Source organism: Epinephelus fuscoguttatus, linkage group LG4 (genome assembly GCF_011397635.1).
Source record: "Epinephelus fuscoguttatus linkage group LG4, E.fuscoguttatus.final_Chr_v1".
Lineage (NCBI taxonomy): Eukaryota > Metazoa > Chordata > Actinopteri > Perciformes > Serranidae > Epinephelus > Epinephelus fuscoguttatus.
The window spans coordinates 3,745,039-3,771,490 of NC_064755.1; the positions used below are offsets into that span (position 1 = coordinate 3,745,039).

At 40.9% G+C, this 26,452-nt stretch overlaps 1 protein-coding gene across 1 annotated transcript in view; it reads left to right on the top strand.

Annotated features, from left to right (window-relative positions):
• The window catches only part of ldhd (lactate dehydrogenase D), a 38,902-nt gene extending 13,583 nt beyond the window's left edge, over nt 1-25,319 (top strand). The window contains exons 4-11 of the mRNA XM_049574471.1: nt 2,577-2,718; nt 8,101-8,260; nt 8,346-8,545; nt 10,106-10,234; nt 13,398-13,525; nt 15,817-15,907; nt 17,279-17,390; nt 23,608-25,319. Of these exons, the coding sequence (XP_049430428.1) occupies nt 2,577-2,718; nt 8,101-8,260; nt 8,346-8,545; nt 10,106-10,234; nt 13,398-13,525; nt 15,817-15,907; nt 17,279-17,390; nt 23,608-23,788 (1,143 nt within the window). The 3' untranslated portion in view covers nt 23,789-25,319. The remainder of the gene's footprint in view (nt 1-2,576; nt 2,719-8,100; nt 8,261-8,345; nt 8,546-10,105; nt 10,235-13,397; nt 13,526-15,816; nt 15,908-17,278; nt 17,391-23,607) is intronic.
• The last annotated feature ends 1,133 nt before the right edge of the window (nt 25,320-26,452 follow it).

A 26,452-nucleotide genomic window follows, 5' to 3' on the forward strand; every position in this document is an offset into this window, starting at 1 on the left:
GTTGTAATCATTGTGAAAATGTGGTAAAAATCAATCATTTTCAAGATGACAGTACATGTCGCATATACCATATGAGACATTTTGCAAACTGTAACACCACATATGTTATTTACAAACTGGAATGTCCATGTGGTTGTTTTTACATTGGACAAACAAAAAGAAGGTTGAAAGACAGAGTTGCAGAACATAAGAATGCCATTCGCACAAAGAATCTTGACTATGCCATGGCATTACATTATGTGGAAGCTGGACATGACAACCCAAATACGCTGAAGGTCATAGTGTTGGAAGTGGTTGAAAAGGACATCAGAGGAGGTGATCGCTTAAAAAGGCTCCTTCAACGTGAAACCTTTTGGATCGTGCAACTAAAAGCAACGAAATACCCTGGCCTCAATGATGACATTGATTTTTCTCCCTTTTTGTAAAAATGTTAATGAAATGAATTATGTAAAAGTGTTGACATATGTAGAATGTGGAACTGTTGATAGCTATGGTTGATAGGTAATTAGCGGGAATTTACCATGTGTACAAAAAGAAGTGATCAGGTCCATCCTGAATTGATAGCCACATTACATTTATTCCCTTTTCTCACTTTTCTACTTCTTTTCATTCCCCTTCCTCCCTAGTTTTGTTTTCCTTCTCCTCTCTCTTTTTTTTTTTTTGTTTTTTTTATTTATTTATTTTTTTGCGTTTCTCTTCTTTTCTTCTTTGTGTTTTTTTGTTCCCCACCCTCATTTTTTCACTTGGATACACTTGGTGTCTGGCCAGTGGGTGTGTGCCTTAACAGGGAACTTCCCGCCTACTCAACTCATCAGTGTAACACAGCATAGGTGTGCAAGTTACTCCTGTCTGACCCTGATGAAGACCTATGTTGGTCGATACGCGTTGGCCATTTTTTAACTCTTTTTGATTCATTTTGCCATGTAAAATAAAGGCATTTTAACTTTACAGACTTTACAGTGTGCCTTGGTGTGTTTTTGAAGGAGCCTTGCATTTTTTGATTTTTTACTGAGACTGTTTGACCCATGCAATGAGCCCTTCACCTGAGGAATAATATTACCATGGTTTTTATCCAAATTCAACACAAAATGCTACTTTTAACCACTACTGCAGTCTCAAAATTATTCAACCCCCTGTCTCAAGCACACCTGATGCAACTAATCAAGGGCTTCATTAGTTCAGGTGTTCAGAACACATAAATACCTGGACTGGCTAGGGTTTTGTTGAGAGTGACGTTTGATTGCATGTTAGAAATATGGCTAAGTCAAAAGAATTGTCCAAAAAGTTCAGAGAAGAAATCATTACCTTGCACAAACAAGGAAAAGGATACAAAACAATAGCAAAAGCTCTGAATATTCCTAGAGATACAGTTGGAAGCATAGTTCGCAAGTTCAAAGTTAAAGGAACAGTGGCTACACTACCTGGACGTGGCAGAAAGAGGAAACTATCAGCGGCTGTCACCAGATTCCTGAGGAGGCAAGTGGTCCAAAACCCTCGAGTGACTGCAAAACACCTGCAGCAAGACTTGGTGGCAGCAGGCACTGAGGTTTCAGTTTGTACAATAAGGCGCATACTAAACACCAAAGGGCTCCATGCCCGGACTCCAAGACTTACACCACTACTGACCCAAAAGCGCAAGAAAAGTCGGGTCCATTATGCTCAAAACCATATAAATAAGCCACAGAAGTTTTGGAATTCTGTTCTGTGGAGTGATGAAACAAAACTGGAACTTTTTGGGCCTATGGAACAGCGGTATGTCTGGAGGAAGAAGAATGAAGCATATGCTGAAAAGAACACCCTGCCTACAGTGAAGCATGGCGGTGGCTCAGTGATGCTCTGGGGCTGCTTTGCTGCCTCTGGCACTGGAAACCTGCAGCGTGTGGAGGGCACGATGGATTCAGTCAAGTCTCAGGAAATCTTAGGTAAAAACGTTGTGCCGTCTGTGAGGAAGCTGAAGCTTGGGCGTCATTGGACCTTCCAACAGGATAATGATCCCAAGCATACCTCAAAGTCCACCAAGGCTTGGTTTCAGAAGAAGAAATGGAAGATTCTAGAGTGGCCGTCACAGTCGCCTGACTTGAACCCCATAGAAAATCTCTGGTGGGATTTGAAGAAGGCGGTTGCAAAATGCACACCCAAGAATATTACTGAACTGGAGGCCATTGCCCATAAGGAATGGGCTAAGATTCCTCAGGAACGCTGTCTGAAGCTGGTGTCTGGCTATGCATCACGTTTGCAGCAGGTCATAACAGCAAAAGGGTGCTCTACTAAGTACTGAAGATGCTCGTCATGAAGGGGTTGAATAATTTTGAGACTGCGGTAGTCATTAAAAGTAGCATTTTGTGTTGAATTTGGATCAAAACCCTTGTAATATTAGTTTCATTGAACTGCTTAAACAGTTCTTGTGTAATTTGTTTATTGCAAACAGCTGAGAAATCGTATATTTTGCCAATAAGCCTAATATGCAATGGGGGTTGACTAAATTTGATTGCAACTGTAAGACTAAACAGGTACATTACACTACACAACTAACAAATGTTTTTGTGTGGGTCATGGATCCTCTCTCCTGCCCTCAGGGTGGTGTGTGCTTCAGTCTGAGGAACATGGACCAGGTTCTGGATCTCCACCAGGAGGACTTTGATGTGACGGTGGAGCCTGGTGTGACTCGGAAGGCCCTCAATGCCTACCTGCGAGACACCGGCCTGTGGTTTCCTGTTGGTCAGTCACATGCTTAGTTTTCTCTGTATTTTATATTAGATTAGTAAGTAGAACACAGGAAAGTACTGGACACACCAGTGTTTAAAACTGCAACATTTTAAGGCAAATTAAATTAATTCCAATGGAATTACTGTAATAAGTACTTGGAGGGAGGGAGTCTGCACAAATGTTCTGCATCTAGTTTGCGCCATTGACCAGTTGCACACCACATTAGCGGTGCTGAGCTCTGAGAAAACGGAGAGTCGAATGAAGAAAGCTATCATAGTTAATTAGGTGCACCTGTTATCCACCCTCCCCTGCTAGAGTAACTAATGCTTATCAGTGACAGACGCTAATATTTAAGCACTGGTCCCATGGGACAACAAGCCCCTACATTTTTTGGCTAAAGTACATTTTTAATGGCCAAGATGTAAACTTATAGACAAACAATTGCCCACAGAAGAGGCAATTCAATGCAGCTTAAAGGGATAGTTCAACATTTTGGCAAATTCGCCTATTGCTGTAATCCCTATAGTCATATGAGTAGGTACATTACCTTTAATTGTCAGTGCGTGCTGTTCTGAGATCGGTGGGACAGAGCTGGGGCCTGTATCATGAAGCAGGATTAATGTCTTAGCGAGGTAACTTCAGGGTTAACCCTGGGTTTTCGGTCTCACAAAGCCGGTTCAGTTCTTATTGGGGTAGATCACCATGGTAACTTACTCTGAACTTCTATCCTGCTCCGGAGCAGGGTAAGTTCAGGGTTGAATCTGATCCTATAAAAAGCACCACCCACTGGCCAATCAGCTGTTCGGAAAAAAATGACTCCGCTGACAGAAATGCAGCCCAGTCATGACGGGAAGTTTAATTAATTTGATTGATTTTATTTGAAAGTTTATTTTGAACATTAAAAAAGAAAAGAAAGCAACAACAACAGACAATGAAAAGATTGTTCAAAAAGGAGTGGAAAGAAGTCGTAATTTCATCCCACCCCTTCATAAGAAAGAAACTGATCATTTGCACCAGCACCATTAATTAGTGTCAGCATTTTGTTTTGTTGGAGGAAATGATCCCTGTTAAAGGGATCATGCTGATCTGTTCTGTACGACATCTATTGCACGTCTGTCCGTCCTGGAAGAGGGATCCCTCCTCAGTTGCTCTTCCTGAGGTTTCTACCGTTTTTTTTTCCCCCGTTAAAGGGGTTTTTTTGGGGGAGTTTTTCCTTATCCGCTGTGAGGGTCTTAAGGACAGAGGGATGTCGTATGCTGTAAAGCCCTGTGAGGCAAATTGTGATTTGTGATATTGGGCTTTATAAATAAAATTGATTGATTGATTGATTGATTAAAGATAATGTGCCTATTGGACAGCTTTGCTGCTGGAAATGTGGAAAGTAGCCTATCATGTCCACACTTCATGTGTTTGAGGGATTTTCCTTTTTGTTTTTTAAAGAGGGAGACTAGGTATATTTCTGCGCAGCTGTTAATTTCTAACACAGCTCAATATCAGGATGATTTTATTCAGACTATCAATTTGATGTTGATATGATTTAACTGTGACTTCAGCTTTAAGCTTTATTGTAGCATATATAAAGTTATGACAAAGAAGACCAATTTATCAGACGCAAAGATGTTAAACAATAATTGTAATACATGCAATTCATCTGCACAGCATTGATTTCATGGGATTCAAGGGTGTGATCAGTGTCAGATATACAGGTACAGGTACTGTAGCTACTTAAACCAGTGATGAATAATTTAACCTACACATCATTTTATTTGCTACCTTGTTTTGTCTTGATTTTTCCCTCTCTCCTCCTCTATTTCTTCTTTCCTTACGCGTTTTGATTTTCTTCTCTGTTATGTGATTTCATTGATGTTTTGACAGGGGAATTTCTTTGATAAGCTTTTAGTGGCTTCTAACCTCTCCGGCACTTTTCTTTTTTTTAATCTTGTAAATTTTATACTGTCGGTTTTTAACATTATGTGCAAATAAACTAATCTAAACTAAAGCTAAATATTATTCATCCCGTTATGTGTTGCCATGCATGTCTCCTCCTCCTGCAGCTGCCACTGTGTTGGCCTTTTCTTTAATGTTGCTTTTCTCCTCCTCATATTTTAGTAGAATTAATCTCTGATCCTCACGAGAAATACTTTTTTTCCCTCACATACGGCGCTCTGTGAGGATGCTCAGCATCGTGATACCGATTATCCTAATTGCCACTGTTAGGGTTAGTCAACCCAGGATAGGTCTGGGTAACCCAGGAAAGGTTGATCTCGCTTTGTGATACAGGCCCCTGCCCACTGAAATGGAGGTGAATGGTACAGGTCCCTCTCTCCCTCAAAACTAATCAAATACACCATCAAATGACTCCAAAACGCTCTAGTGGAAAACACATGGCTTGTGCATTCCCCACGCTATGAAATAATAATGTATAATTAAGTAACATTACGACACATGAAGCAAATACTCGGAACTACTTTCTTGAGTAAACCACTGGGCGGAGTGACACAGTGCGCAGCTGAGACAGTGCCGTTGTTATTGCTTGTATCCATTTGCGGTATCATCAGCTGGATGCAGCAGAAGGTTTGAGGAAAGTTTACAAGTGTTTTTGTAAATCATGGTTTACACATGCATTGTAAAAGGTTGCAGTAACAAGCCGAAGACATGGAGCAAAGTGAAGTTTCACGTAGTTCCAACCAGTAATACAGACAGGATGAAACAATGGCTAACGTTATTTGTGCTGGACATCGACCCCAACACGCCTGTGGAAACGGTCCGGAAAATGTTTGTGTGCTCCTGCCATTTTTTACTGGAAGACTACAGTGAAAGGATGGAGCGCAGAAGCTCAGGAATGGTTCAGACTCCTTTCTTGAGAGACGCTGCCATACCATCTGTCGGCATCACTAAATGAGCAGACGTGGTAAGTGATCGTTGTGTATTTTGCTCAGCAATCTCTCTGCTGTAACGTTACCTCCATGTTGAGTAACATTAGCCTACAACCCAAGCATGGTAAATAAGGCTAAAATGCAAATGTTGTTATGGTTATGTCATGGATAAGTGCTTGCCCAGAGCATATAGTGAAGTGACTGGCATTACTTCTCATTGCTGGGAATAAACAGACTGCTAGGGAACATTTTATGTTATTGTTCCTTCAGGAGTTGTGGTGATTTATGAGTGTGGAGTTAGCATGTTCTCCCCGTGTTCCGGTGATTATTTTGAGGCATACTCTATATTTATATTGCACAGGTGTACCTAATAAAGTGGCTAGTAAGCCCCACATTTACACCACCGGCTCTGGGTTTCCCCTCAGCCCCTGGTTGCTCGGCAGCTTCAGCCTCTCTTCTTGCTCTCTCTTCTTCCAAAACCTGTAACTCTTCCTCTGTATATTCTGGCTTCTTCTCAACAAACTCATTGTTTTGATGACGGGAGTAACTGCACTAAACATACGCTGTTTGAAATCACTCCGCCCAGCAAGTACTGTATGTCTGGAATGTAGTTCCGGCTCTGCATTTAATATTACTATTACATTTAATTTAATATTAATATTACATTAAGTAATATTACATTATTATTTCATAGCGTGGGGAATGCGCAAGCCATGTGTTTTCCACTAGAGCGTTTTGGAGTCATTTGATGGTGTATTTGATTAGTTTTGAGGGAGAGAGGGACCTGTACCGTTCACCTCCATTTCAGCAGGCAGCTCTGCCCCACCGATCTCAGAACAGCACACACTGACAATTAAAGGTAATGTACCTACTCATATGACTATAGGGATTACGGCGAAAGGCGAATTTGCCAAAATGTCAAACTATCCCTTTAACACAGTGTTCATTAACTGTGACACCCGAGATATTGGATAAAGCGAGATACCCCACTCAGCTCACTTCCTGATTCAGTGACGTAAGCGCCACGCCCCCATAAGAGACTTGCGGCAGCTCTGAATGTATCGTCGTCAATGAGGAAAATGAACGTGATCACAATTTATGGTCAATTCTTTCGCCCTATAGTCACTAAAGTAAATATTGGGATCATTTTCCACAAGCCACACATCTTACCAACATTCTGACACTAAAGCTGCATTTTTCATCCGCACAGATCAAGAGAAAGTTAACTTTGTTTGAGCCCTGTCTGTCTCAGAAAACAGGAGGAGGAGAACAGGTTCTGATTGGAGGGAGAGCTAACCACGCCCACTTAGGAGACAGGAAGAGTAACCGTTTTCTTAACATTGGATAAGCCTACGGTGGGGTATCTCCTTTATCCAATATCTCTGGTGACAATAGCTGTGTCCCAATTCAGGGTCTGCATCCTTCGGAGGATGCGGCCTACGCAGCCTCCGAAGGCATCGTCAACCATTGTTAGTAGCTGTGTGAAATTCCTGCCTTGAAGAGGCAGTAGCCTCTTTTACACTGCCTCTTCAAGGCGGGAATTTCACTCCATTATTCCAGCTCGCTATTCTGTATAAAATGTACAATTGTGGAGAAAATTGTGGAATGGGGGGACGGACTTGTCTCGCCTTTATGCTGGCTAAGGAGACAGTAACAGCGCTGAAATGACGTCTGTGTGAAAGCTACAGCCTGCAAGACGGGATCATGGGTGGCATGGGTGTTTTGACGAGGTGTCATGCGTGCGTGGAAAACAATGAGGCACAGGAGCTTCTTACCCTCTGATCAGCCACCGCATAACAGAGATAGTAACTGATTGTCATTGACATGTTATGCCGTTGTTATTGTTTAGAAAGCGCTGCTGATGCATATGTTATATGTCACACAAGAGGCCGACGCTGTTGTGTTACATGTCATGATTATCACGCCTCTTTGGCTTCTGGGATGCCGGTATGCTGTCTAAAATCACACACTGGTGCAGCATGATGCTGCTGGTGTTTGGTTATGTATAAAAATGCAAAAGCGACATAAAGAGGAGACTTAAAGTTCTATAGCACCATCTCTGTGTAAAAAGTGGCTGACCTTGCTTTCCACTAACAGCTGTTTTCATCTTGTGGGAGTGAAAGACAGTATTGTCAGATTTGTTTTCCACTGCTTTATCTCGCTAAGTATGGGTTATATCAGAGCCGATCATTTTATTCCTCCTTGTTCCATCAAAGGTGACATTGCAAAATGTTTGTTTTTTTTCTGTTTAAGTAGTTATAAGTCATACATCCAGCATGTGGTGACATTGGGTAAGATATCTTTATCCCCAAAGTTATTTTTAATTTTTTAAATACAGTGAGGATTACATGATGAAACAAATTTAAAAACAATCATCCATTTTTGATCAGTTTTGAATTTTAAGCCAAGTGCTGTCTAGAAAAGTGTGTGAGGATTGTAGTAGATTTTCATTTTCTGTGTATATTTCATTTTTGAAAATATTTTAGGAAACACTGCTGATGTGCTTTCATTATCTCAGATCCTGGGGCCGATGCATCTCTGTGTGGAATGGCTGCCACTAGTGCGTCTGGTACCAATGCAGTGCGTTATGGAACTATGAGGGAAAATGTTGTAAACCTGGAGGTTGTGCTGGCTGATGGGACCATCATACACACAGCTGGGAAGGGCCGACACCCCAGGTACTCATTAGCCATTTGCACCCACAAATATTCAACATTTCCTAGTGCATCTTGAACCTTTTTTTATATCTTTATCAATGTTAAGGAAGACGGCAGCAGGCTACAATCTCACAAACCTGTTTGTGGGGTCAGAGGGCACCCTGGGGATCATCACTAAAACTACCTTGCGCCTATACGGCATCCCAGAGGCCATGGTGTCGGCCGTGTGCTCTTTTCCCTCTGTACAGGCTGCTGTAGACAGCACAGTGCAGATCTTACAGGCAGGAGTACCCATTGCTCGCATCGGTGAGTAGATACCACCCAACACCGTTACAGTAGACAACTGCACCCTATCAGCCATGGAGACAGGCTGTAAACATGTTTATTTCTGCTGTAAAGTTGGACATTTTAACATGGGGATCTATGGGGATTGACTGGTTTCTGGAGCCAGCTTCAGGTGGCCTTTCAAAGACCTGCAGTTTTTGGCACTTCCTTGTTGGCTCCATTTTTCAGCCTTGGAGGTCGCCACTTGGGTTTAAGTAATAAGTCATTAAAATCCTCCCATCCCCTTTCCCATCCTTATCTGAGAAATTGTGTGCAGTCTATACAGTTGTTCACAGCACTTGTGTGACCTCACCACAGCAAGACCAGATTCCAAAACAAGACAATAAGACCAACATGCCTGACACATGATGATGCATTGTAATAAGAACCCTCATTGGGATAGTTGGATTTGGGCAAATTTTCCTATTTCTGATATGTACAAAGAGAATTTTAATACTAAAATCAAACTTTTAAGCATCGTAAGCTCCATTCCCACCAAGCAGTATGGTTCAGTTCAGTTCAGTGTGCATTTTTTCCATTTCCACTGTGAAAAGTTGTACCAGGTACCAGTAAAACCGTTCCATACCGTAACCATTTGTGGTGACGCCTCTGTTGGGGTACCTGGCACTAAAAGATGGAGATAGAAAAACTGCAGTCCGTTCATTGGTCAATCGAGGACGGTCACTCTTGCTCTGTTCATACAGTGGCAAGTTTTATATACATTAGTAAATTATAACTATAAAATGAAAGGATGTTTTGCTGCCTCTCGCAGCAGTTGTAGTCTGAGAAAAAAATTTAAAACTTAATTCACTGGGCCAACAGCTGGCATCTTACGTTTACTTGTCATGTTGCTCAATGCGTGAGCTGGGTTTTCATTGTCTCTCTTGGATGACATACACTTTTAGTAATGAGTGGATCTTCAAGCATTTAGAAATGTGTATTAATTACTACTGGATCATGTGAACTGCGTATATTGTAATTCTCATCCGGAGGAAAAAAAAGTGTCACAGAGCGTCGTTCATGTGGGCTCTAGCAACAATAAACCCCTGCGTTTGCCTGAGAAGGACTAAATGCCCACAGTCGCTTATTTTAAACATCCTATGGAGAGGGACTCTCACTGCAGCCTGTTTGTTTATTTCTGAAAATGTCGGCATGCAACTTCTTTCTGTGGACAATAAGTAAGGTGCAGACTTCCATCTGCGTCACCGGTGAAGAGGAAATACAGTGTGTACTGAACGGAGCAGTGAGTGACAACAACCCCACCCACATTTAAATGAAAAGGGTTTGGGAGAACTTGATTTAGAGACCAAACAAAGAGATGAAAGCCTTACACAGAGAGAGAGGGTCCCTGCAGTAGGAGGATAATTGAACACAGGAGTGAAAATAAAGGAATCAATATCAGTTATTGGCAGTTAGAAAATATTTAATTCACCATTAAGTCAACAAAAGTCAGAGAATGATGTGTAGTATTGAGATGGATCACACTGACATTTGTCTTGGTTGTGTGTGTGTGTTCTGACTATGTGAATGTGTTTTCTCCAGAGTTTCTGGATGATGTGATGATTGACGCGTGCAACAGGTTCAGCTCTCTATCCTATCCTGTGACCCCAACTCTGTTCCTGGAGTTCCATGGCTCGAAGCAAAGCCTCGAGGAACAAGTCAACATAACCGGTGTGTGAGTGTACAAATCACAAGTAAAAATAATAATGGGTTTTTAACAACTAAAGTCACATACTATGTCAGTTGGCTAAAAACCTAATATAGATAAAATTAACCTTCATACTGTCATTATGAATATTAATAGATTATGAATTTTGTTATGTTCACAGAAGTGTTTTGTCACAGAAGGATGAAATCAGGGTTGCTGCAGATCCCTATAAAGTCTTAAAAGGCATTGAATTAATTGATCTAAATATTAAATTTCATATTAAATATCTTGAATTTTTCAAAAGTCTTAAAAATGCTCAGACATGAGATGTAGGATTTTATTAATCAGCACATTGCAAGAATCCTTGAGCAGATTAGACGTGGGAAATTTAGAAGCCAGCTTGACACCTTGAGCTTTATGTCACGCTCCACAGGCGATTTCTGAACAGTTTTTGTAGTGTGGCATGCTGCTTTCTGTGTACAAATGCAAAGGAGGCATAAAGAAAGGACTTTGTAGCACCATCTCTATGTAAAAAAAAGCTACGGCTAGTACGGCTAAAAACCAACATTGTTCTACTCCACCCTGTCTCAGGTATTGCTAAAAGTTCGAACTTCTACATTATTTGCCTTCACTGCTGACCAACATGTTGGTCAGACCAGTGTCCTGCAGTGTCTGGCACCACTGCGTTGGCGGCAGATTCATTTAGTCCAGTGGGTTGTGAGGTGGGTTAATGGCACCTGCCAAAGATGCTCTTTCAGATTGGGATCTGGGGATATTGGAGGCCAGGTTGACACTTTGAGGTCTTTGTCAAATTCTTTGGGCCATTCCTGAGCGATGATTGCAGTGTGGCATGGTACATTATCCGGCTGGGGGGCCACTGCCATTGGGGAGTACTGTTGCCATGAGGGGGGGGTACTTGGTCTGCAACTGTATTTGAGTGGGTGGAACATGTCAGGTGGTAGCCAAATGAATGCCAGAACTAAAGGTTTCACAGCAGAACAATGCACTGAAACAAAACAAAGTTATTTACTTCACCTGTCGTACCGTATTAAAAGCGAGACAACTCTGTCCCCAAATCCACAGTTGTACCTTTTATACAGATGGTGAGCAAATTCTTGATAGTGAAGGAATGGCCTGCCTTAAAGCTATAGCTGGTAATGTTGGAGAGCTAGCAAGATTTGAAAGCAGCACCTCCTCTAAGCTCCACCCCCTCCTCCCCCTCCCGTCAGTGCTCCGTCCAAAGCCACGGCTCCACAAACTTGAGCGCGCATCCTGCAGTAGGTAGGGGTCAGCAGGGCAGAGGAGAGCAGAGTAAAATAACAAATCCCCCAGAAGTAAACAAATAATTACCTGTCCAACAGAAAGACAGCAACCTCTGCATCACTTTTCAGGCCCTTTAGCTCCCTCAGTTGTGTCCACCATTCAAAAACTGCACCGATGTTGACATCTGGTTTGTCCTCTCGCTTTATCCAAAGCCTTTTTCGTCGCAGCCTTTTCTGTCTCCAACTTTCTTTTCTCAGCCTGTTTAGCAGGGCGAGCCGTTACAAATAATGCTGGAAGTGGTACTTTTGGCTGCATTTTCTCTGCCATTGTTCAGCAAACTCCTGCTAACTCTGTATTTCTACTGAGGAGTGTGCTGAATATTTCCGGCAACAGTGACACTCGGACAGGATGAGACATGAAGGCATCTGATGCAGGACTGCAGCTGCCACAGATGTCTGATTTTTTTCATTCCTTTTTCTGAACACATTATGTATTGACTACTCTCAGGATGGAAGGACCATTTCAACCAGTATAACAAGAAGTTTTTCTGAACAGGATTACCAACTATAGCTTTAAGGCGGATTTATAATTGTGCTTCAGCTCGATGCAGAGCCTACATCGTTCAACACGCCGCTCAACACAAGTACACAAATTGATTTCATTAAAACTAGCAGGATTCACAGACAAAACACTTGTGTTTTGCTAGACACATTTTCCCCACAGATACAACATGCTAATGTTACTAGCACAAGCCTATGGCATTTTACATTGTAAAAATTAGCCTAATGGCTAGTGGAGATTTCCTCTACATATATGAAGCTAGGGACATCAGCAACATTTACAAAATTCGACTCCATGACAACTCACAAGGTTCACCGACAAAACAACTGTCTTATTACTAAACAAATTTTCCAAATAAATACAGCATGCTAACATTAATAGCACAAGCCTATGGCATTTTACATTGTATAAATTAGTCTAGGGACTAGTAGATATTTCCTCTACTCATATGAAGCCAGGATAAATCACACACAAGACTAAAAATGCTATTGTGTGAGGGCTTCATTGTTTTCACAATTCATTGTTACTTATCTGTGAAATAGAAGTAAATTCAAGATTCGTTTCCACTGAGGGAAATGGTTTTCAGCTCACAAAAATAGACAGGATGTCTGCGTCGCCACAACGTGTAGTGACATTTCTGGGGAAGGATATGTCAAGCTATGGTGTAGGTTACTGCATCAATTCGACGCAGAAATGCAAATCCTGATTAACTCTGCCTTACTCTGCCTCTGACTGGCTTACCCTGACATTATTACCCTAAAGTTAACCAATCCCACTCCTCTTGCCTAAACCTAACCAATCCAATCAATGAAGGCAACCAGTACTGGCCAGTTGTAGGGAGAGTGGGATGTGTCATTCCTTCACCATCCAAGGGTTTGCAAATTTGCAAACAGTGAGGCAGCATTATGTTGCAACACTCCCACCTTGAAGAGGCAGTGTAAAAGGAACTTGTGTAACTCCTGTGGCAGTGCTGATCATTTAGTCCAATATTTATTCATTCCATGCTGAAATATCTCTAGTATTTGATGGATTGGATGGAAACTTGGTGGTAGTTACTACTGACTAATACTGATGACTTTGGTACCTGCCTAACTTTTATGTAGTGCACCATAGATGAATTGATATGAGAACTGGACACTGGATTCCAAAACAGCACCTATTCCTATCTCCCTTCCTAGATTTCTTCCTAGAAGTGTGTCTCTTCCTGAACCTGCCGGCCCATCCCATAAACTTTATTTTGATATGATGCCGTACACATGGAATTGCCTCTCTTTGCTCTGGGCAAGTTATAGTAGTTAGCAGTAATTGACCCTCTTTTGCAGGTGTAAAACCAAATTATTACTGGTGTGTGTGTTTTTACAGAGTACATCACTCAGAGTAATGCTGGTTCCAATTTTCAGTGGGCTAGAGATTCAGAAACACGGAACAAATTGTGGAAAGCTCGTCATGACGCTTGGTACGCTGCTCTGGCTCTGAGACCTGGCTGTAAGGTAAAGAAAGTCAACTGACACTTAAGCTGTGGGAAAATGAACAGCTTTAGAAAAATGGTTTTATCACTGAAATGCCCAGTGAATCTCACACCATACTCATAGGAGTCTTAATATAACTGCTGACCCCCATAATATGTAAGAGATAGTGTCTGACAAGATGTCTGTTATCGGGAATTGAATGGGGAGGCCAGAACCCAATTTTTTCCACTGTGAAATGGGATAAGACACACGTACAAACACTCATGTGATGAAACAATTGCATAACAATATAATGTTTCAGCGGTGAAACACAAAAACACATTTTAACACAGCTCTTTTGAAAATTTGTTTTTTTTAGTTGTCATCATTTATGCATGAATAGCAGCCACAAAGAGAACATTTTGTAAAACATTGCCTAAAACAGGCCGTTGAAAATAAAAATATAAAAGTACAATTATTAATACTTTCAACACTGAGGTACATTATATATTGTAAAACACATTCTGAAAATGTGATTTAAAACATCAGTAATCACATCCACAAAAAAAGTGCAAATGTAACATAAAAACTGAGGTAGGTTTTAATTTAAAAAAAAAAAAAAAAAAAAAACAATAATAAAAGAAAAAAAAGGACTATTTTGGACTCATTGCCAGTCTGTAGGTATTTGCCAGGCTACTTAACCTATGTAGCATGCTGCCCCACATTGATTCCAGTGTGCATTCATTAAAGACTGGATTGCATTTATTTAAAATAATAAAGAAAGAAAAATAACACACAACAATTACGCAAGTACTCCTTTCTAGCATAGACTGTAAAAAGTGGACCTAACTACCATGACATCACCTATTGGTTTGTAACATAAAATCTGAGGTAGGTTTTAAAAAAATTTTTTAAAAACCTTAAAATAAAATTCCTTTAAACAATGTTTAAAGATTTTGCCTAGCAACAGCTCTTTGGAACTGTCTTTCAACATGGAGGAAACATAGGCAATACAAACATTCAGTGCAAGTTCTATTGCAGGTCACTTCTGGCTACAAAAATCCAGGATGGCAGCAGCCAAATTGCCAAACTTGTGGCTTCAAAACGGGAGTCCACAAACCAATGGGTGATGTCACATGATTACTGATGTTTTAAATCACATTTTCAGAATGTGTTTTACAATATATAATGTACCTCAATGTTGAAAGTATTAATGATTGAGCTTTTATATTTTTATTTTCAACGGCCTGTTTTAGGCAATGTTTTATAAAATGTTCTCTTTGTGGCTGCCATTCATGCATAAATGATGACAATTTTCACCGCTGAAACATTATATTGTTATGCAATATTGTTTCTTCACATTTTATCAACCTTGACCACATGTAGTGCTCATTCCAGAATGGGGAGCGGCAACAAGCATAGTTAACTGTTAATATGGTCCTCATGGACCTCATTGTTTTCCCAATTTTTGGACATTATTTGCTTTTCTTCTTCCTTAGGTTAGCTGCTAACTGCTACCAGCTTCATTTTAAATCTGTAGTGGTGGGTGGATACACAACACATCATCAAAACATCACACCTGTCCCATTTATACAGACATCGTTTCAGCACTGTCACTGCTTACATTCCTGGCTCAGAGGCAAGAAAACTCTGTCCCCCCTATTCCACGATCATATCTATTATACTGAACTGCGAGGTGAAATAACAACGTGATATTACCACCTTGAGGAGTGATAAGTGCTGTATCGTAGGCAGCTGGACTTGCTTGCATTTCTTGAAGACGTTTTTCACCTCTCATCCAAGAAGCCTCTTCAGTTCTTTTTGGATGAGAGGAGAAACGTCTTCAAGAAACGCAAGCAAGTCCAGTTGCCTACGATATAGCACTTACGATTACCATGACCTGGATGACTGAGAATCTTCACTGACACCTTGGGGAGGCAGTCTCTCTCTCTCTCTCTCTCTCTCTCTCTCTCTCTCTCTTTCTCCCTCTCCCTCTCTCCCCCTCTCCCTCTCTCAATGCATGAGGTTGGACATATGCTGTCTCTGGGAGCTTTGTACAATATTCTCACTGGCCTAAATAAACAATTTCAGTATTTCCCATTTTTGCTGCACAAGAGTTTTGTGTGAAAACAGTATATGAGCATATAGACACATGCCCTGCATAAAGGCTGGTTGAGTTCAGTGATTGGAGAAAATATAAGCCTGGGCTATTAATTGAAGTTTTACAGTAATCATGAGTGTATGTACCGTGACATCATGCTGACCCTTTTCACCCCCGTGTGTGTGTGTGTGTGTGTGTGTGTGTGTGTGTGTATGGATGGCTACACACATAGGCCTACGCTACAGATGTGTGTGTCCCTCTGTCTCGCCTGCCTCAAATCATTGTGGAGACAAAGGCGGACCTGATTGAGAACAGACTAACCGGTGAGTGCACTGCAGAAAACAATTTTAATGGTGTTAACATAAAGTAGACTCAGTCTTGATAATGTTAATAATGCTTGATGTGATTCATTGTCAGTATAAAGCCTCTAGGTGCATTATTTGTGACCTATAAATGTGTCATAATTACACTGATTAATTGATGTGATTATATTACAATCACTAATGACAGTTAGCTGAGTAAAAGTTGGATCCTTGATACTGATTATTATTATATGATTAAAACTGAATAGTTTATAAAATGATCAGATCAGATGCTTTCTTTAATTGTCTGGGTACAGTCATTCAGAATGACCTTTGAATACTTATAAGTACTGGATAAGTACAGTGCAAGATAAATGTTCTCCTGTTGCCAGTCAAGTAATTCATTTTTCACAAATAAGCAGCATTTAAAAACCAAATGAAAAACCTCATGTTGAGGTGGTTGTAGTGTGGCATGCAGGTTTTGGAGTTTTATACAGCTTGTAGCAGATACAAAATAAGTTGATTAGGTTAGTAATGAATAAATCTATGACTACTACAGCTGTTGGCAAAAGCGACATTGTTGCTATATCCATAGACTGACTCAGTAATGTCAGTTACCCAGTAAGATCTACCTCAACCTTGCCATTGTAAGCTACAATAAGCTACAGGTCATATCTGAACAAGTAAGACTGTAACAGAAAAACATCAGAGAGGTTTTATTTTTATGCCACTGCACGGTCATAGGTCAAAGGTCAAGGTCACTGTGACCTTTTCTGTCTCATTCTTGTGCGTGTGATATCTCACGAGTACCTTGAGGGAATTACTTAAAATTTGGCACAAACGTTCACTTGGACTCATGAAGTGATAAGATTTTAGTTGTCGAAGGTCAAGATCACTGTGACCTTGTCTCGCTCATTCTTGTGCATGCAATATCTATAAACAGCTTTAGGGAATTTCTTAATTTGGTACAAATGTCAACTTACTTTTGTGAACATGGAGGGGAATTTCTTTAAATTTGACACAAACATCCTAAGACTGAGGAATAAACTGATTAGAATTTTGTGGTCAAAGGTAAAAAGTCTGTGTGTGTGACCTCACAAAATATGTTTTGGCCATAACTCCATAAATATGATGCTAATTTGGACAAAACTTCATACCAGTGTCTAACAGGATAAAATAATGAAGTGATTAGATTTTATAAAAGGTCCAAAAGGTCAAAGGTCAACTTTACTGTGACATCATAATGTTCTGCATAAAACACTTTTCTGACTTAACAGTACAAAAGCAGTACAGATACATCATAAGAAAAGGGACGGAGTAAGAAATTAAGATACAAATTATATTGTAAATATCCACAGGAATGAGTGTGAATGCTATCCTCCTTGCCTCTAGGTCCCATAGCGGGTCACGTGGGTGATGGTAACTTCCACTGTTTAATGGTGATGGACCCCAGTGACCCAGAGGAGCTGCACAGGGTCCACCTCTTCACTGAGAGACTGGCCAGGTAATGTGTCTCTGAACCTCTCTCCTCTCTCCTCTCTTTGTCCTCTGACAGAACTTTTCTCTGTGAAATTACTGTATGAATTATTGCCCACTATACTGAAATTGGAATCCAGTTAAAAAATATTGACCTCCTTACTTGACACATTTGGCAGTGACAGAGCAGGGGGGTTGGCAGATTCTGGGGCTCCTGCTCCAGAGCCCTGAATTTTATAGGTTGTAAAATACCTTCAATTTTGTGTCATTTTCAGTTTTTCTGACATAACTGGCAAATCAGTGGAGCAGAAGTTCTATTACTTCCATTAACAACACCACATTCTGCCTATGTTATGTAACTATAAAATTAGTAATATCAGACAGTTATTGCCTCTTTTGGCAGCATGAGTGAAAATTAGTCATCCTTTACATTTGTAGTGTTCTAGTCCCAAAATGTTGAACACAGTCGCAAAGCAATTAGATATAAAATAGGATGTACGTTCTATATGATGATTTTACCTGCTAACACCACTGGTATTGTTTTCATCTCATGAGTGTGTATGCATGTTTGGCCATGTCATCATCCAGATTGCTCAAACTGTAGCAGGAACTACCACAAATACAATTTTGAGTACATTGCCAGGTGTTTATATGTCTGTCAGTCTGTGTTGAGAGATTTTGTCAACTCAAAAACTTAACAGATGTGTAGTTACTGTAAGATCAAAATGGAGGTCGATTTTGAAGATGGGTGTGGTCAGAGCAAGAGGGAAGAAAGTAAGGAAGGGGCCATTGGCCCCCTCTACTTCTGGGGTGATCCCATCACAAGATGGGCTCTAGTTTTAGTTTTTCTTGGCAATAATCATGTTTTTCCCGAAATTATATTATCTCAAATGACTTGGAAAAAAGTGCATATACCTGGGGGGAAATCCCCCCGCCCCCCCCCCCCCCCCCCATGCCCTGGATCCCCCCTAGGTTTGGGCGTCCTGAATGTTTATATCCGGTTCCACCCCTGATTCACTGCACAGTCTTCCCAGTTAACATCATCATAGCATTTGACCATGCAGAAAAACATATGGTGAAAGTCCAGATATTTACGTACTGAATTCAATTCTTTATACCAGCATCAGTGCAAACCTGATGATGGGCCTGATGGGGCGGCAGTAGCTCAGTCCATAGGGACTTGGGTTGGGACCCGGAGGGTCGCTGGTTCAAGTCCCCGTCTGGACCAAATGCGGGGCGTGGACTGGTGGCTGGAGAGGTGCCATTTCAACTCCTGGGCACTGCCGGGGTGCCCTTGAGCAAGGCACTGAAACTCCCAACTGCTCGGGGCGTCTGACCAAGGCAGCCCCCCCCCTCCTGTTTGTGCATGTGTGTGTATTTCGGACCTGTGTGTTAATGACAACGGAGTGAAAAAATTGAATTTCCCCTCAGGTGGATTAATAAAGTATCATGACAACATCAGACTCCACTGCCGCCATTGTGTTTTGGGGTGTTATATCCATCTCGTTCTTATGATTCAAGGATGAACTCATATGATGTTTTTGGCCACACCTCAAGAAGTCTTATGCTAACGATTACAAAATCTGACACAAATGTCTAACACAATAAAATTATGACTTTTCTGATTTTTCTGGCCATTACTCAACTTCATATCTCAGGGACAGAAGGGGAAACATTTGGTCAGATACTGACTTGGTGACACTAACCTTGAAACCGTGCTGATGGGTTGAAGATGTGTGTGAAGCATCCATATTTCACAAAAAACAAACCCAAAAAACATGTAATACCTCCTATTAAATTCCCTCAAAGTCTTGACTACATAAAGTGGTGGAAAAAAGTTTTCGGACACCCTTAAAATTTTACACAATCTCAAATATTATCATGAAATATTTGTGGAAAAATCTTTTTTGTGTTTCAAAAGGTGTGGCTGCATTAGACAGATACAAACAAATACAAATTATATTTTTTTGTTTATTGTTTACAAGAAAAACTAACAAAACTAAATTCTTGACAGTTTCAATATGTCAGTTCTCAACATTGTCGGTATCAAAGTCAACAAATAACAGAGAATGTGTTCAAAACTGAACAAAAAATAAATAAACCATCACATCATCAAATTAATATTTAGTAGTCCTGCCATTGGCACGTAGTAGAGCTCTAATCCTGGCTGGCATGTTCCCCACGAGCCTTTCACACTGTTGAGGGGTAATCTTGTCCCATTCTTCTTGAATTACTGCTTTTAATTCTTCTAAATTCTTTGGTTTATGCTTTGAAACAGACCTTTTGATAATCCACCACAGATTTTCAATGGGGCTCATGTCCGGGGATTGAGCTGGCCACTCTAAGACCTGGATACTGTGCTCCTGCAGCCAAGTTCTACTGGCCTTGGATGTGTGGCAAGGGGCATTATCTTGTTGAAACATCCAGTTTTTACCTCGACGGAACAGTGCACGCGCAGAAGGGAGCATGTCGGTTTCGAGAATGGTACAATACTTGGTAGAGTTCAATGTGCCATCACAGACAGTGAGATGACCAACACCAGCAGCACTCATGCATCCCCAAACCATGATACTGCCTCCACCATGCTTGACAGTAGGTACTGTACATGCTGGAGATAATGCTATGCCTGGCCTTCTGCATACCCTCACATTAGTAGGAGGAAGATAAAGCTGGAAACTGGACTCATCTGACCACAAAATCTTCTTCCACTTCCTGGCTGTCCAGTTCTTGTGTGCCTGGGCCCAACGACGCCGGGCTAACCTCTGTCTCTCATTGATCAGGGGCTTCTTGATAGCCTTGTAGGACCTTAAGCCATGATCTAAAAGTCGGCCACGTACAGTGCGGGTGGAACACTGGACACCAGTTTGGTTTGACCACTGCTGCTGAAGTTCCTGTGATGTCATTCGGCGGTTTTGCCTGCACATGCGGATCAGGATGCGGTCATTTCTTGCTGAAGAAACCCTTGGACGCCCAGATCTTGGTTGGTCTTCCAAGCTGTTGGTTCGTCTGTATTTCTGCAGAGTGTATCCAACTGCTGAAGGACTGCATCTGCACTTCCTGGCTATCTGGCGGCAGCTGTACCCTTCCTGGCTGAGGATCTTTATCTTCAGGCGTGTTTCCTGCGTTAGGTTCCATGTTTTAGCCATTTTTGTGTCTGAAGAACTTTCAAATGTGCTGGCTTTATGTAGACACGAAGCTTGGCAACAAAAATTGTGTCTTTTAATAAAAAGAACGACCTTCATCACTGGTACCAAAATGACCCAATACTCAAAATTTCTTATGTATTTTTATGGAACTAATCAATTTTAAGTTTTTAATGGCTTTTTTAGGATTTATTTAGTATTTTGGCTGTGACTGTACTAAAAGAAATTGCACTTGAAGACCTAAGAGTGATTCTTAATGCAATATTTCACAAATGCATGGGGTGTCCGAAAACTTTTTTCCACCACTGTATATTATGAGTCCAAACAGACATGGATACAAACTGCAACTTGACTGGTTGGCAGAGGCATAGAACCACGAGGCGGTAATTTTACTTTAAGGGTTTAACGGCTGCTGGATAGTGTGTTGTCTATCTAAATCAGGGGTCTCAAACTCACGGCCCGAGGGCCAGACACGGCCCTCCAGACCATTCTATACGGCCCGCTATTTGATATCAATTCATAGTAAAATCCGGCCCGCAGTGGCCGTGAACGCAGCGGACCTTGAATGCAGCCTTGTCACGACTGAGGAAAAATGCCCGATTCTGGGACCCTTGAACGCATCACCACACCTGAAACCAAGTAGAAAAAAACCCAAACATTTGGCACGCTGCTAACACTATGGCCAAAAGAAAGGTTGATGCTGAGTACAGAGTGTTTCAGGAGAAGTGGGAGACTGATTATTTCTTCGAGTTTAAGGGGAATGCCACCTGTCTCATCTGCAATGAGAAAATTGCCGTGTTTAAGGAGTACAATCTAAAGTGGCATTATTCAACTAAACATGCAGAGCAGTATGCTAAGTACCAGGGAGATGAACGGACACAATGAGCTGCACAGCTAAAGAAAGGACTGTCAACGCAACAAAACTTCTTCCAGAGAGCAAGAAAGGAGTCCGATGCAGCACTTGAAGCAAGTTACGTTGTCAGTGAGATGATCGCCAATCGAAATTCAATTTTTTTCAATCATTTTTTGTGGAATACTTGAAGTGGCCCCCTTGGGACAAGACTGGATGCTCAGCGGCCCTCAGGTAATTTGAGTTTGAGACCCCTGATCTAAATGGTGAATTTTGCTGAATGCTTACAAAAGCCTGTCAAACTCAGTTTTGAAAGTCTGGCTGGGTTGCCTGGATCCCAGGGGTAATGGTACAGATGAATAGGTAGAATAGAAGCCACAGATACTGCTAACAGTAATAATGGCTAATTAATTGGAGTGGTTAGTGTTTGGAAACACAAATACTAGGAATGCACTGATATGGATTATTTCAACTAATATCGATAACTGATAATTTCACATTTTTGAAGTGTATAACCTGTAGTTTACGTACACCTGAGGGTAAGAAAGGCTAAGATGTAGTGAGACAATACAGATAATTTAATATCCCATAGCTCTGACCTAACCAAATCAACATGAAATCAGTATTGCTAACACAACAAAAACAAAGAGCTTATATACACTACACAGTTTTGAAAGTGAAATTCTTTCCCATTCTTGCTAGATATATGACTATAGTTGTTCAACATTCCGGGGTCTCTGTTGTTATATTTTGTGCTTTTTAATCTTCCAAACATTTTCAATGGGAGTCAGGTCTGGACTGCAGGCAGGTCAGTCTAGTACCTGCACCGTTTTACTACAAAGCCATGATGTTGTAACACATGCAGAATGTGTCTCATTGTCTTGCTGGAATAATGTCGTTTGGATGGCAGCATATGTTGCTCCAAAACCTGTATGTACCTTTCAGCATTCATGGTGCCTTCACAGATGGGCACTAACACACCTCAATACCATCATAGATGCTGGCTTTGAACTTCGTGCTGTCTACAATCTGGATGGTCTTTTCCTCTTTAGCACAGAGCACACAACGTCCATGATGGACTCTTCAGACCACAGCACACTTTTCCACTTTGTGTCTGTCCATCTCAGATGAGCTCAGATCCAGAGAAGGTGTTTCTGGATGTTGTTGATATATGGCTTTGACTTTGCTTGGTAGAGACTGAACTTGCATTTGTAGATGCTGCAATAAACCGTTTACTGACAATGGTTTTCTGAAGTGTTCCTGAGCTCATGTAATAATATCCTTTTCACAGTCATGTTGTTTTTTATTGCAGTGCAGCCTGAGGGGTCAAAGGTCATGGCCATTCAATACTAGTTTTGAGCCTTACTCCTTACGTGCAGAGATCTCTGCAGATTTTCTGTATCTCTTGATGATATTATCAATCGTAGATGGTTAAATCACTAAAGTCTTTGTAGACATGCTTTGAGAAACATTCATTGTTGGTATATTGTTGGACTATTTGCCAGCACAGCTTTTACAAAGTAGTTAACCCAATGAGCCTGAACATCGTGTGTGTGTGTGTGTGTGTGTGTGCGTGTGTGTGTGTGCGTGTGTGTGTGTGTGTGTGTGTGTGTGTGTGTGTGTGTCAGAATATGTCTATTTCCAATTTGCTATGGTGAGATACATGTAAAAATGTAAGAATTTAGTTACACAGATTTGTTTTTTCATTGATATAAAATTAATGATGGAAAATCTGGATAGCCCAGATTTTCCTGGGAAAAAAAAGAAGATATAGCATGTGTATGTAGCCTTTATAATGACCATGATATGAGCTTAAAAGTAAAGGTAATAAAAATACCCCAAAAAGTCCTAGGGCCTATAGAGTTAAACTTGCACCATCCTTAATTGTGAACAGCCGAGCCTTTCTCAGATGACAAATGCATCAAAATCAGAATGAGTGTATATTTACAAAAAAACAAAAAAATATATCAGTTTGAAGATGTGCAAAACCGAAAGAAAACCATCAGTGAAAACATTACATTTATTTTCATATACTTTCAGATAACATACATTTATGTGCAAAATTTCAAAAGCCTTTTGTACTGAATAGCAAAAGAATTGCTGAAAGCCTCAGGTATTTGTTTTTAGCTTTATGAAAGATATTGTGACATTAGCATGTTTAATTTAACATGTTAAAGTTAAAGGCAGGGGCTACAACACTACAGCACTGAATAAACACTGAAGTGAATTAATGTGGTTTGTTTTCACTCCAGGCGAGCCTTGGCCATGAATGGTACATGTACAGGGGAGCACGGAGTGGGCTTAGGAAAGAGAGCACTATTGTGTGAAGAGATGGGACCCATGGCTGTCCAGGTCATGCATACACTCAAGAATACCCTCGACCCAAAGAACCTGATGAATCCTGGGAAAATTCTTCAGCCAAGACAACTATAAAGATCTTGAGCCTGAGGGGGAGTCACTAATCACAGAGAATCTCATCATCGCCATTCATGGCTTGATCACAGATTAATGTCACAATGTTATGGCATTTTTAGAGCGCATTGCACAGGAAGTATTTGCTGTAAAAACAGGATATCTGGATGAGACAAACAGGGACAGATCACTCACGTGAAAACTGATATCAGTACGAAGACATGTTATGTAACATGGGGCATGTGGGATTGTACATAAATCTGATGGTTTTATTGTTAGTGCATCTGACTTCTAATGCACCATGTGGTCACCAAAGGGACAATTAATCCCAAAATCAAAAATACATACTTTCCCTCTTACCTGTAGTGCTGTTTATCAACCTAGATTGTTTTGGGGTGAGTTGCGTAGTGTTGGAGATATTGGTCCTCTCTCCAATATAACGAAACTGGATGGCACTCGTTTTGTGGTGCTCAAAGCAGCAAAAACTAGATTTAAAAACTTAACAGCAATGTCTCTTTCCAGAAATCATGATCCAGTTAGGGGCTATTCGTTATTTAAAAAGGGGGAGGGGATGGTGCAAAAGGGGGGAGGCATGTCAAACAATATTTTTAAGCGCTGGGGAGAAACTTAGAATAGCTCTGTGTTGTATTTATTTTATTACCAATAAATAAAGAAAACGTGCCTTCCGAACCAGAAACTGTAAAAACATTAATTGTCATTGAATTTTCAAATTTCCGTTGGTTCTTGAACACATCATGTGTGATGACTATTTCCGGCAGGGGGTAAAAAACAAAACATCACCAAGTCTGAGTTTAAAATTGTGATATTTCATTAAAATCACTTTATTCTACATCTCATTTAAAATTTGGCCAAAAATTAATTGTTTGCATGAACTAACAGGCAAGCATGACAACTGTGAAAAAACGAAGCCTTTTTGCACTCCAGGATTTCGTCTTCAACTTTTCACTTTTAACTTTCAGAAATCAAAGGGTAAGTTTTAAAAATCTAATTACGAATTGATGGTGATTGATGGTCATGCATTTGTTCACTTAGGGAGGCTCAAGAAAAAATATTTGGGGTAGAAACCAAAACCATAGTCACACATAAGCCACCCCTCTCCTCTGATAAATAAGGACAGTCCCTTTCTCAAGATAATCCACAGACCATGTGAGCAGTTTAATGTAGGAACTATTTTCTTTCTACCAAATTACACCCGCCATCCATACCACATGCAGATAAAAGCATGCATCTACTCATGGTGGTCCTGACAGCGTGAAATGTAAACCATCCTCCTCAACTGAGCTGTAATGTTAGCTAGGTCAGTGAGCAAGCAGATGAGCTGGTGTGATCTGTCACTTCAATAATACCCTCTTTTTCAGGTTGGAAAGCAATACGTATCTGATTTAAGTGAATCAAGAGCACTTCATGCTAACACTGTATGTATATACAAGAACTTGTATTTAAATGAGGATCGCTGCTAATAATAAGCTTGTTCCCTTTTAACTGCCAATAACAATAGCAAAATAAACAACCAGTAATTGAATCATTTCAACCTGACATTGGTTTTTTGTTTGTGCATATTGAGATAAATGATTATTTGTAAACAAGCAAAAATACAAATCATTGCAGATTTGCTACTTTCCCCTGTTTTATATTTCTGTCAGCGAGCCAGGCCAGCTGCTTCCCCCCGCTTCTAGTTTGGAAGTATGCTATGCTAAGCTAACTGTCTCCTTGGTCCAGCTTAACATTTAATGGACAGCTACGATATCTAACTCTGGAAAGAGTGAATTAGTGTATCTTTGCACAGTTTGGGTAACTGTTCCCACTTCCTAAAACAAGTTCTCATGTCTAAGGGGCCGCACACATTACCACCCGGAAAAGGTGAGGTCAGGCACTGAGTGCCACCCTTGTGCCTACTCTGTGTCAACTTTAAAGTTCGCAGAGGCAGGTTGTGTCTCAGTTTGCTAAGCAACCATAACCAGCGCTGAATCAGAGCCTACTCACTAAAAATTCTGAGTGCAGAGCTGATCATCTTCCAGGATTGTTTTGTGAGTGTGTATTATGCCTAAAAAATGTCCATTGTGTGTCTTATACTTATGTAGGAGAGATGATGGGGCCTTTTGCATATCTGTGCCCAGGGACCCAGTGTTTCATAATCCACCCATAGCAGCAGCTGGCATCCAACACTGAGCTGTTAAATGATCCCAACAATCTCAAATCAACACAGAAATAGCTTTAGTCTGATGATAAACTTGTTAAAGGCTGACCTAACATTACAAAACATATAGATAAAAGTCTGATGACATTCCAAAAGGATGTGAACATTCTAATGACCATGTATGTACAATGCATCATTAAATCATTGCCTTCAAAAAATACTCTAGATGCTTCACGCAGCTGAAAATCTGGAATGTAGTCCAGTTCTTGTATTGTTGCATTGTTGCAGCCCCCTCGAGGTGTCCCAAACTTACAAGCCCTGCTCTATAATTTAAAGTAATCATGTTACCTTAGAGGCAGCATGGTGGTGTGGTGGTTAGCACTCTCACCTCGCAGCAAGAGGGTTGCCGGTTCGATCCTGGGTGTGGGAGCCCTTCTGTGCGGAGTTTGCATGTTCTCCCCGTGTCAGCGTGGGTTCTCTCCAGGCACTCCGGCTTCCTCCCACAGTCCAAAGACATGCAGATTGGG